Genomic DNA, 13082 nt, shown 5'->3' with positions numbered 1-13082 from the left:
AAGTTGAGCAAGTGGGTGGTCGAGGCCATCTCACTTGCCTATGAGTCTGCCGGTCAGCCTTCTCCTTTGGCTGTCCGGGCTCATTCAACCAGGAGTATGGCTGCCTCTAAGGCTATCCTGTCAGGAGTATCAATCCAGGATGTTTGTGATGCGGCAGGCTGGTCCTCACCGCACACATTCGTGAAGTTTTATCATCTCGACTTCAGCTCCACTCCAGGGGCGCAGGTGCTTTCGTCCGAATGTGCGCTCTGACTTCACACGACGGACACTTGGTCGTATGGCGACGTTGGTATTAGCGTTCCCAAAGCGTTGTCACGCAGCTCGAGATCCCTGATAGGGAACGTCTCTGGTTACGTATGTAACCCTAGTTCCCTGAAGGGAACGAGGCGCTGCGTGTCTATGCCATACTTCCAGCATGCCCGTGAGCACTTGCTTCAGTCTTATCAGAAGCTGACCCGCTTGTGTTTTGGGGTGCTTATATAGTTTCCGGTCGATGACGTCACCCGCCTATGACGTTCGGTCTCGCCATTGGACTGATTTAATACGTGCTTCATGACGCACTCACGCAGGGGCGTTCCCAAAGCGTTGTCACGCACCGTCTCGTTCCCTTCAGGGAACTAGGGTTACATACGTAACCAGAGACGATTTTATCAGAGAGGACAAGGCAGACTTTCAGAACCCACCACTGACACAATCATTTACCTCAAAACCTGCACTAATGCACAGTTACTAAAGCCAGATGTGGAACTTCAACTCTTCCCTGCTGCACCTGCCAAGGTTACCTCAAACGTCTACCTTAAAATATCCATATTCTCAACCGTTTATATATATCTGTACACTTATAATGCAAGTCAAGATTTTGTGCCATTTTTCTAGCCTCTCTAAACATGATACTGTACCTTTAAGACTTCTATATGTAAATTATCTTTGTAATGTTTTACTAAATACTGCATATGTTATTTCACCCTAGGCCAAGCTCATGAATACTGCATTAGTAAATAGGAGTGGTCACATGTTAATAAGGTCATGGCTGTGATGTCATTATATATGCGCTTGCTCTTATTGTGAATTTTGCGATGGATCTTTCTGCAGTTAACCTGGTGTTCTATGGTTGTCACTTTTCATTAGTACTTCGTAATTAGCTTGTGAGGGTCAAGACACACATTGTATTTGGTATTAAAGTGACTCTGGAAGAGAGACTGGGGTCAGGTGTGACAGAACGGAAATTGTTATGCTCTAATTTATATAATTCATGAACAAGCTGTTGTGATGACACTTGATCAGCATATGCTCAGTAAAGAAGATTTGAAGTATAAAAGTATTGACACTGAACTAATGGCTGCTGTAAATACATTTAAATAGCATTGGAAAAATAGAAAAACATCTATTTTAAACTGTAATAATATTTCACAGTATTAATGTTCTTATTGTATTTTTGATTAAATAAAGCATTGTTGAGTTTATTTATTTATCTCACAGCTTAACCCTAACAGATGTCATTCCTGACAGCTAAAAATATGAGTATCAAATACAAGCAAATATTAATAATGGGTGCCTGTAAACACGAACTTTTGAAAACGGGTTTTTTAAAACGGTCTCCGTGTAAACGACAAAAACACGAATCTCTGAAGATGATGATGTCATGCACATGCGTATTACGTGTTCAGTCTATAGTGTTCCATGGCCATCTAATGGCCTGGCAGCGTTTTTAGTTGTTTTCGCGGATCCGTGTGAATGGGTATCGTTTTGACAAATCGTTGGTCTGTACGGGGAAAACTCAAAAGAAAAAATGTCTCCGGTTTTAGCATATCTTTTCATGTAAATGTTCCCTTAGTGAGTTTTTTTCTCAGTTACCTGTTTTCCTTTGTTCCAGTTTCCCGCTCTTCGTTTATTACCATGGTTTTTGATTAATTAGTTGACACCTGTTCGTCATTGAGTTCAATCACCATGTGTATTTAAGTTCCTCATTTCATTCAGTTCATTGTCTGGTGTTGTTTGTGTGTACATGCTGTTTCTTGGCTTTTTAACTTGCGGATTATTTGAGTTATTAATAAATATTTTCTTTATATAAGCCTGTTTGAACTCTTTCATCATCATCTAGACTGTACCTGACAGATATATGCAATTAGGTACACTTTTTTTGTGCATAATAATTTTATATTACAAAGTATGTTCAATTGTATTATTTAGTCTTTCTCGTTTTAAATCTATTAATAGAACACTTTTTCCAAATACAAATAAAAAAAAAAGGAGTTACAATTACATCTGGCCTTCCCTACACAATACTACTTTTTACTCTTTGATACTTCACACACATATCAAACCAGTTTGTCTACCTTCCTGTAATTGTTCATGTGTATTTCCTTTTACAGAAACCTTCTCGACAGAGACACGTTTTCCAAATCAGATCCAAGTAAGAATGTCTTTCTTGTCCCTTTTTTAATTGTTGCTCAAATGCATTCTTGTACTGTGAAATATGCCAATCCAACTTAAAGATTCTGCCGTGATTTACTATGACCTGGTGTACGACCAACTGCTCTCAGCCTTGTTAAGAAGGTACTTTCTACTCAGTCTGAAAGCTTACACAATCGCATGACTCACTGCTTTCTGTTTGCGCTCTCTCGAACTGATTGTGTGCAGTTTCAGATCTGAATTTGGCACGGGCCTCAGATATAGACACACCGTGGGCGGCCCTGATTATTGTAACATTTGCCTTCAACTCCACAAAGTCCTTCTGAAGAGAAAATCTAAATGCCACAATATAAGAGTTATCCAAATTCAAAAGTACAGGCAAAGAGAGCTGTCTAAAGGATGATACTTTATGTTGTTAACCTACTTTAGGTGTTTTCAAAGATTTCAGAATCTTTTTTTTCCCTGTTTTTTTTTAATGATTTTTTTATTATTTGAATGGCCTACTCTCAAATAGTTCTCATAATTAGAATTTTATGACAACTTTCAACAACTTCATATGAAGGTTCATCATATCCATATTCCAACAGCATTGAGGTTTCACCACAACCTTATCAATAATACTTGCCAGTTATTTTCTCTAATTACAGATCCTCATACCACTCATTCACTTTTCTCGTTCACTCAGTCCTCACTTGCTTGGTCAAGATTCATTTGTACTCACTGTTAGATAAAATTGGATATCAATGAAAGTCAATGATCAATGAAGAGCAGAGTGGACCATTAGATCTGGGGACCAAGAATGACACACACACAGAAGTGCAGTTCACTCAAAGTCAGCTTTATTGTGCTCGTCCCATCGTTTATATAGCAGGTCTAATGTGTTGGCTGAAACCAACAAATAGAATAACAAGTCCATATAGAGAAGAAAGGAGACTGTCAGCTGAGCTGAAATAATCCATAGAGAGACAAAGAACTTCATTCATAATTATATCATATGCAACATTGCTCCTTATGGATGATGAATAGCACATGTTTTATGAGCATGTGACTAACAGGGTGTACAAGAAATGATTAGATCGATATAAACGAAGATGGAAACATATTTATCCTAACACTCACTCATTCATGTATACACTGCCATTCAAAAGTTGTTGTTTTTAAAAGAAAGGAAGACATTTATAATGTTCCAAAAGTTTTCGATTTCAATTAAATGTTGTTCTTTTGAACTTTTCAGTTCTATTCTATTTTTTATTCTAACCTAACCCTATCCAAGAATCCTGAATTTTTATTTTTATTTTACTAGATTTTGTCTTTCCCTCTTTCCACAAAATAATTGATTTAAAGTAGGACAACTGTTTTCAACGTTGATAATAATAAATGTTTCTTCACAACCAAATCAGCATATTACAATGATTTCTGAAGGATCGTATGACACTGAAGACTTTCAGCTTTGCAATCACAGGAATTCAGGGCTGTAAACAGACATTTTGGGGGGCAGGTGCTCAAGTTAAAAAAAAAAAACACAGTCCTTTTATAATTATTAATAAACAGTAAAATTACAGATTACTTACTGTGAGCATGTAAGACATGCTGCTGCTGCACATGTATTCATTCAACCAATTCGTTCAAACCGCTTGATTCATTCATGAAAGAAGCAAGTGTCAACTGAATGGGTCATTGAATCATTGACTCACCCGATTCATTCAAAAACGGTGAATCTTTCAAAAGACAAAACACTTTAGTTTGGAACTATTTTTGTTAACAAAATAGAGCAAAAACAGTAAAAATAGACAACATTGTGTCTAAAAAGGGTCAATTCATATGATCAACTTGTTTTATTGATCATTGTTTATTGAACTGTTGTGTAAAATTGATGTCACATTTTGCAATCCTGCTGATATTCAAGAAAACAGCACTCTTTGATTGTGTGAAATTGTTTAACTGTATTATGCTATAAACACAACACACAATAACTCATACAAGGGCAATTCATATCTTAAATTTTGGGGGGATTTTTAATAATTTTGATGGCATTTCTGAACTTGCATGACTATTTTACATCAAGGCCAGACCAGCTTGCTGGTTGTTAAGATTAACAGAGGGCTATTGCCTAAGTTAGGCTGACTGTAGTGAGCTGTTTTAATAGTTCTGTCATGATAACTCTCGGAGAGATTGGCATGGTAATGGATATGGCAATGTGAATGTATTTGGTCTTGTTGGAATAGATCTGCTATACGCTGTTGCTGCAGATCAAGTACCAAGACTAGCTACTGCCAATACATTCACAGACATTGCTGTGAGCATGTAAGACACGCTGCTGCTGCTGCACATATAACATGCATGAAAAAAAACCTGTATACAGGTGGAGCTGGGGAAGGTGAAGGGTTTCTGAAAGCACACTGCAGACTGCTTACAGCAAATCATTCACTTATTTAGCCAAAAGGGAAAGTTCTTGAGCACCACTTGGGGTCTATCTGTGCAGGAATTAAATAGTGAAATATATTAAAATAGAAAAGTTATTTTACATTGTAATAATATTTCACAATGTTACTGTTTTTTATATGTCAAATAAATGCAGCCTTGGTGACCATAAAGGTATTCTTTCAAAAACTTTTTTTTAAAACGTACACACCCCAAAATTCACTTTTTCAGTCTTTTACTCAATCATTCATTCACTCACTCTTGCAGTCACTCTCTTAATCACTTGCTCATCTTTCACTGATTCCCTCAAACCTTAATTCATTCGCTCACTCATTCACACAGTAACACATTCATTACTTAAACTTTTCATTCGTCCGTTCGTTCATTCATTCATTCAATTAATCTCTATCTCTCTCATTCACAAACTTTTTCATATCTTTTTCTCACATTTCTTCTCACTCACTTTTCACCCATTTCTTTATTGACTTTCTTAGTCACTTAATCATTCACTCATTCACCCATTCATTTGCTACATTCTTACATACTTTATTATACTATATTTACTATAGTCACTGAAATCTGACATCAAATCTTTGAAAACACTCTGTATTTATTGATCAGGTGTGTTTGCTGGCAAACAGGGGGGTGAACAATAACAAGAACAATGAGTGCTGAACATCTTTAATGTTTCCTTTTGTGCCATGTGTATGTGTGAACAGGAAACAGGAACAGTGAGCACCTCTGCTTTCAATCACCCTGCTATTATTTTCATTATATGTATTGATTTCCATACTTCTAATGCTTATACTTGTCTTACTGTCCTGCTTCATTTTATTCTTGCCTGCTTCTCTTTTCTTTCAGATTTGTTTGTCCACTATTCCATCTGTTTCACTTTCATGCATTGCTGTAGCTATGCTTGACCTTTTGTAAGTCTTTTTTATGTTATTGGCATTTGTTTTCTCACTGGTTCTGTTCATGATCAGCTGGACTGCATAGACGTCAGGTCTTCCTGGCCTGCTGACAGGGTCCTTGCATTCATGCAAGTGGGCACTTGTGCTGAGCCCCTATCTTAATCATGCTGAGTAATGTTGGCCAAGTCTCTTAGAGTTACCATTAACCATGACACAAATGGAAAAATGAACACACACTCAGTTATAAGAAATGAAAAATGCATTTTTCAGTAGTCGTGCCTTAGGCTTTACATTTCTGTATTGCATACATTTCTGTATTGCACATTTTGTAGCCATTTTTCTCTACCCACAGCTCTAGGACATTGGGTCTCATTCACTAACTGTATGCATGAATTTACACATGAAATCTGGTACAAATGTCTTTATAAGGACACCTCATCCAATTTCAATAATAGGCCAATTAAATAGCCACTAAACACTTTATTTATTCTATTAGGTAGCCATTAGGCACTTTACTTCCACTTTTCAAATATGTTTTTCATTGTATTTGAAATAAACACCTCTCTGAGCTGATATGTGATGGGAAAAGGGAGAAGAATGAGTTTCAGAAACTTGGGTCGGTCGCGTCAAATACTAACACTACCCGCCTTACTCTACTTAATTTATAATTTTGTCTGGCGCAATCAGACAATTATAGGCAAAGTTAGTCTAAATAGCCTAGCCTCAAGGCGAACTATTGGCACTTGATGTAAAGAGACACTCTATTTTTTTTTTTTTTTTTATGATGAACTATCCCTTTAATGTTTAATATTATGACAATAATGACTGCCGTATTAAAAGGTTTGATTTTCTATGAATTTCATTCTTCTGTAAAAAGCAAAAAAAGATTTTGAAAAATAAAATGTTTCATACAATGAAGTCAATGGGCACTAAAACTGCTTAATTACCAACATTCTTCAATATATATATATATATATATATATATATATATATATATATATATTACAGTTTTTCTCGATTGTTTACACACATTTTCTGAAAGAATGCCTCATATTCTCAGAACTCTACACACAATTAAAAAAACACACACACAATGGGCAAAACCCCTCAATTCTCCTGCAAAATGAAACTTTACATTCAAAACAATGTTATTTCTTCTCAAAATGGTATTTTGTTTTCAAATGACACACACAAACCATCATATGAATAGACATTTATAAGAACCTGTTGAACACTGATGTGCTCAATGTAAAACACTATGATGAATGGAAAACACTTCTTCTCCATTCATCATAATGACTTAGCCCTTTTTTTGTTCAGTGTTACACTTACTAAAGACAGTACATACATAAGTGTGTTGTAAAATATTTGAGAATATTGTTTTTATACTCAGAACACACAAATACACGGTAACAAATATATTTTATTTTTCCCACAAAAACATGAACAGAGTGTGCATCCCATTCCCAACCAACACAAAGTTGCACATACACTACATACAAAACAACAGAAGAATTTACTGTACACAGTTACAGTAAAAACAAAAAAAACTATGCTGCATCCTCTCTTCTGTTTCGGTCTGGCCACAGCACCTCATCCACATCACAAGCAATGTTTTCCCTGGCCAAGCAGCGGCGGAAATATTGCCTAGCATGGCGATTCCAGCCATGAAAAGCATCAGCTGCTATATCTCCACATGCGTCCTCCATAGCTTGGAGAAGAGGTATACGCGTTTGTGGATTTCGGTCATACACTTTCCATCTCCAGGCAGAAAAAAATTCCTCAATTGGATTGAGGAATGGAGAATATGGAGGGAGATAAACAACTAAAAAGCGTGGGTGTGCAGTGAACCAGTTACGAACCAGAGCAGCCCTGTGGAAACTTACGTTGTCCCAAATGACAACGTACCTGAGCTGCTCTGGGCCATCTACCTGATCTGGTGGAATGAGTGTGTTGTGTAGGGTGTCCAGGAATGTGATCAGATGGGCGGTGTTGTAGGGGCCAAGGGTAGCATGGTGATGGATGACGCCCTGGTGGGTAATCGCTGCACACATTGTGATGTTCCCTCCGCGCTGTCCAGGGACTTCAACAATGGCACGCTGGCCGATGATATTCCTTTCCCTCTTTCGTCTTTTTGTGAGGTTGAACCCAACCTCATCAATGAAGATGAACTGGCGCTCCACTGCAGCCACCTCTAGCTCAAGGACTCTCTGAAACACAGTATGACAATATCAGAAATAGACATGGAGTGGTCACTATTGTGAAGCACAATCATTATGATTACAATATTGAAATATGTATAATTTACTGTATACAGTGTTGAGAGTATGCATCAATTGTGGGACTCACTTGCACATAGTTATATCGCAATTCTTTGACTCTTTCTGAATTGCGTTCAAATGGCACCCTGTAGACCTGCTTCATCCTGAGATGATTTCTGCGCAAGACACGGCCCAGTGTTGATAAGCTTACCCTATCAATATTTTGAAATATGTCATTGTTTTCTAATATTTTTCTTTGTATTTGCTGTAATGTTATGGCGTTGTTTTCTAGGACCATGTTTATGACTTCAGTTTCCTGTTCAGGAGACAGAACACGTTCCCGACCACCTTGTGTTGGTAATCTTGCAGTTCTGCCAAACAAATAGTAAAATACTGTAAATACAATACATTTCCTAAATACTTGAAACATACTTTACAGTATTTTTACAGTCCTACAGAACAGTCCACATGCAATACTGTACTACTGTACTCATTGAGTACTGTATTGATACGCAGTACTGCAATTTTCTAGTGAGAGATTTCTTACCTATTCTCAATTCGGAAAGTCCGGATGATGGATGCTACAGTGTACCTGCTCAGATTTGGCTGTACTCTTTGCCCAGCCTCCCTCATTGTTAGACCATGGTTGACCACATGATCAACCAAAGTGGCTCGGATCTCATCAGAGATTACGGTCCTTGGCCTTCCTCGTCCTCGTCCTCTTCCTCGTCCTCCTCCTCCTCTTACTCTCACTCCTCTGGCTCTGCCTCTGTTTCCAATGTTGGCATCCATTGCTCCATTGAAGAGCTCACCTGTTGCCCTTTTATGCTAAAGCTCTGATTGCTAATTGTAAAATAGTGTGATGGGTGTTTGCCCTTGTGATGAGTCAGTGTGCATATTTGAATGGCAGTGTGTTCCTTGTGAAAACAAGATATTTTCTGCATGAAAATTGTGCCAAAAGCAGAGAATTGTGTGTAGTGTTTTGAAAAAAGTGTGTTTTAGAACTGCAATTTGAGTGTAGAGCAGGAATTGTGCTTGTGGTTTAGCAGAATTGGTTCAGGGGGTTGGTGAATGAGTTACATGTTGTGGTCATTGTGTCTCAAGTACCAGAAAATGTGTTTAAGCAATCGAGAAAAACTGTAAAGAAAGTAATACAGGTTTAGAACGACATGGGGGTGAGTTGAAAATGGCAGCTTTGTAGCTCATCCAGTGAGATTTTTATCTCATCACATTCCACCACTCTGGTTCTAAGCTGTTTCTCTTCAAATACAGTAGACCACAAGATTACACACTACATATCTGAGTTAAGAATGTAAAAGGTCTTCTGGCATTTGAAAAATTCTTTGTGTAACCCAATCTCTTTTTCTATCCACAGTCTGTGTGCTGTACACCCAGGCCATTGGCAACAAAGAGTGGAGAGAGGTGAGTGAAACAATCTGGCTTAGTTGTGTCGACCCCTTGAAGGACCTGGCAGACCCTTGGTCGCATAAATATTCATACATGTAAATGTGGGGTTGGAATATTCTCCGAATAATAATCTCATTTATTTTTGGCTTTCTGTGTCGACCAGTTCTTCATATTTTTGCCTTCCCAGCTAATATCAGGAAATATCAGCCTTTCTAAAGCCCCATTAAGAGTAGGGCTGGGTTTCGATTCAAATTTCAAGAATCGTTTCGATTCCGATTCTCAAGATCTTGAATCGATTATCATTATTCGATTCGATCCGATCTGATCCGATCCTCGAGATTTAGACAAGTGTTTTTGAAAAAAGCATTTTTTTCCAGCTGTTACCTGAATTACAGGTATGCAACATATTGATACTATTATTATAGACATTCAACTGCAAATTAATGGAGTCGGGGTTGCCAACTCTCACGCATCTGGCGTGACACTCACGCATTCAGCCTCAATCTCACGGTCTCACGCTCAACAAAGAAATCTCACGCTAAATTAGACATTCTTCTGTGCTGTATTTTTTTTCCACTCATGTGTACTAATTTCCGAATTACTATAAGCAAGTTAAGGCTTTTAACTACTGATTGGATCACTGCATTTTCTCATGCAGAGAAAAATCGCGGACAAAGAGGACACTGACACCAGCAGACTAGACAGAGAAGGTTACTTTTGATATGGAACAAATTCTCAGCTGTCAGATTCTGTCAATATTTCCAACGTTTTGGCGCTTTTAAATGTGACCGATCGCTGTAGCGCGTCAGTTCAAACGGCACGTGATACAGTAGCCTAGTAGTAAATAAAATTACAAAACCTTTAGAAAACATAAGTGTGTCACAGTTTTGTGAAAACCTTCATGTACTCCAGGTATAAGACAGATCGCAGCTTTGAGCGTGCTTTGAGTTTTCAAAGCAACCGCTTGCTTAACGTTACTGACCGCCATGTTCGTTGTTTTAATGTCCTTCCACCTCGCACGCATGCGTGAATTCAATGACGCGGCAAGTTAAAGTTCACGGGGAAAATGTAGGCCTATTATTAAATCGATCCTCTGAGTTACGGATCGATCTTTAGAAATTAATATGAAAATCGATTCAGAATTGGTGAATCGATTTTTTCAACACAGCCCTAATTAAGAGGACTATCTATTTATTAACTTCAATCACTAGCTGGTGAAATATGATAAGCCACTCAGGAGATGTATTAACATTCTTGCCCACGCCTATATCAAGACAACTCCAGCCCACTGTTCAAGTCGGCTAATTAAAACGTTAAGTCCCTTTTACATGATTCGTGTCAAGGCTTTAACACACCTCTCAACGCTGTCATGTGCCTCTTTGACCTCCATTTGAAAGGTGTTGAAGGTAGCAAGAAAGTGGGAGGTGCATGTAGTAAACATTGAAAACATGTATTTGCTCTTAGAACATAAAAATAAAGTCTTGCTGATTGCTCCGATAAAGAAAAGAAAGCTAAGAAATAAAAAAGAGGATTCGACACGAAATTTTCATATACACTTGTTTAATGAAAATGAATGAAGGTGTGGTCAAATTAGCAAAGTTTCAAGGGTAAAAAAGGTTAATTGTGTAGATATTAGTGTAGAGATTCATGAAGCCCAGTTCACACAGAAGTCACTTTCTTGGAAAGATCCTGATCATGTGGAATCCTATTGAAATGACTGGATTTCTCCTGTAAAAATTTGGCAAACAGCAATAAATGTGACTGTAGAACTTTAGAACTAGTTTAAAATATGTACTGAATCAGCCACTCCATCTGTTTTGATTTGATAACAGATGCGTTTGCCACAAAAATTTGATAAAATATTTTAGATCTTGACGCATGTCACAGATTGTGCTGGTATAATACACACGAAGATGAAGATAATTAGGCAGTCTTTAATAAATCCACAGGGTAATCCACAGAGAAAGAGTAGTGAAACACATCCAACATTGACGAGATTTGAAAGCAATAAACAGAAACAAGGGGACTTAAATACAGGTGCAAATGAAGGTGATTAACGACACACAGCCGACAGTGATTACGACTCAAATCAGAAACCATGACCAAAAATCCAAGGCAGGGAAAAAGGGTGCAAATGAAAACAAAGTCCAAACTGAGTGACTGTGACATCCCGGAAAGGCGCAGATGAATGGAGGAGGAGGCTCAGGTGGAGGATGAGAGTCTGGGAGAGGGATCGAAAGAAAAGTCCAGGCTGGTGCAGGTGGTGTGATCCAGTGAATGGCCTTGAACATGAACAGGTTGGTGGTGACCCAGGCCACAGCCTGGACCGTGCTCCACGGTGGCGTCGATGGAGGAAGGAACCATGGAGAAAAGAGACTGTACCATGGGGATGACCAGAGGCAATGACGACGTAGGAGGTGGAGCCCACCGCGCAGCCGAAGAGCCAATGAAGAGTAGGGAGACTGAAGACTTTGGCAGTCGCGACGAAATTGCAGGGACGACCCCCTGAGATGGAAGCGGGGGTCCGGAGGGCAGAGGGTGAAACTGGAATGGCGGAGGTGGAGCCTGAGGGAAGCTGGAGAGCGGCCCACAGGTCAGTGGTGATGGTGGTGCGATGTCCGACCCAGGTGGAGCGGACGGTCCGAGGGAGCCTGGCGAGGCCGAATGCCCGATGGTCCTTGCTGGAGTCGAGGGAGGAAGGAGCGCAGGAGCCAGGATACGGGTCAAGGTGGACCGGAGGCTGAAGGCAGAGCCACAGACTCCAGAAGGAGGTGGCTCAAAGCAGGCAGGATGTATAACCACGCCACTGAAGAGGCATAGTCGTTGCTGAGGGGCTGATGGAAGGCAGAGATAACTGGGTGGCAAGAATGGATGGGGACTGGAGTAGGGCTTGTAGAGACAGACAAAGACTGAGAAAACAAATAAAGACACTTGTAGTGGTTTGGAGAGGTGGTGGGAGAGGGAGGTAGGGCAGGGGCAGCGGGTCAGATGATGATGATGATTGAAGTTCAGGCGGGATTAAAGGAAGCAGGGGATCCAACTCTCTGAAAAAAAAACAGTCTATTAAATCCAGACGGGGCTCACTTCCATCCCTTCGTACTGCACGAGGACTCCCACGGCGATGATTGGCAGCCGGCTCTCACACCTGGTCACACTCGGCTAGCTCAGGCTACAGGGTGATCTCCTGCTCGATCGCTACTCTAGGCGCGGGCTCAAACATCGTGGCGGAGACAGGCTCTTGGTCTGCGGTGGGCTCATGCTTTCACTCCTCGCAGTGGGATGGTTTCTGGCTGGGCACTGGGTGAGGAGAGGGGCTGGTATCATCATCCGTTGGTCCGACGGTTAGCGCTGATCCACTGGATATAAGCACCCACTCCACGTAATCAGCGAATATCCCCTGAGGGACGTTCCCAGACAACTGCATTCTTGTAGTTTTCCGGGTAGTTGGTGAGATGGGCTAGGAACAGGAAATCCTCCACATGTTCCTTGAGGGAGCGAGTTCCCTGCTCAAGGCTAGTGATGTGACATTTGAGCCGAGGTGCCGGAGCTCGTGTCGAGCATAAATGGGTGTGCCAGATGAAGCCGCGATTCGAGGCTTGTGTTGTTAACGTGGAAATCACGTGACCCATGACAAACGAAGCCTCGCTTTCTGTCCAATCACGTGCGCAAT

At 39.9% G+C, this 13082-nt stretch overlaps 1 protein-coding gene across 1 annotated transcript in view; it reads left to right on the top strand.

Moving 5' to 3' along the window:
- Positions 1-13082, top strand: part of LOC143741650 (copine-8) — a 161428-nt gene that overhangs the window by 47867 nt on the left and 100479 nt on the right. Inside the window, exons 2-3 of the mRNA XM_077233941.1 lie at positions 2373-2413; positions 9381-9427. Of these exons, the coding sequence (XP_077090056.1) occupies positions 2373-2413; positions 9381-9427 (88 nt within the window). The remainder of the gene's footprint in view (positions 1-2372; positions 2414-9380; positions 9428-13082) is intronic.

The sequence above is a fragment of the Siphateles boraxobius genome, unplaced genomic scaffold (assembly GCF_051911475.1).
Source record: "Siphateles boraxobius isolate OS27281-9 unplaced genomic scaffold, OSU_SipBor_1 19, whole genome shotgun sequence".
NCBI lineage: Eukaryota > Metazoa > Chordata > Actinopteri > Cypriniformes > Leuciscidae > Siphateles > Siphateles boraxobius.
Note: the sequence above shows the minus strand (reverse complement) of the source record. Positions and strands in the feature narration are given on the sequence as shown.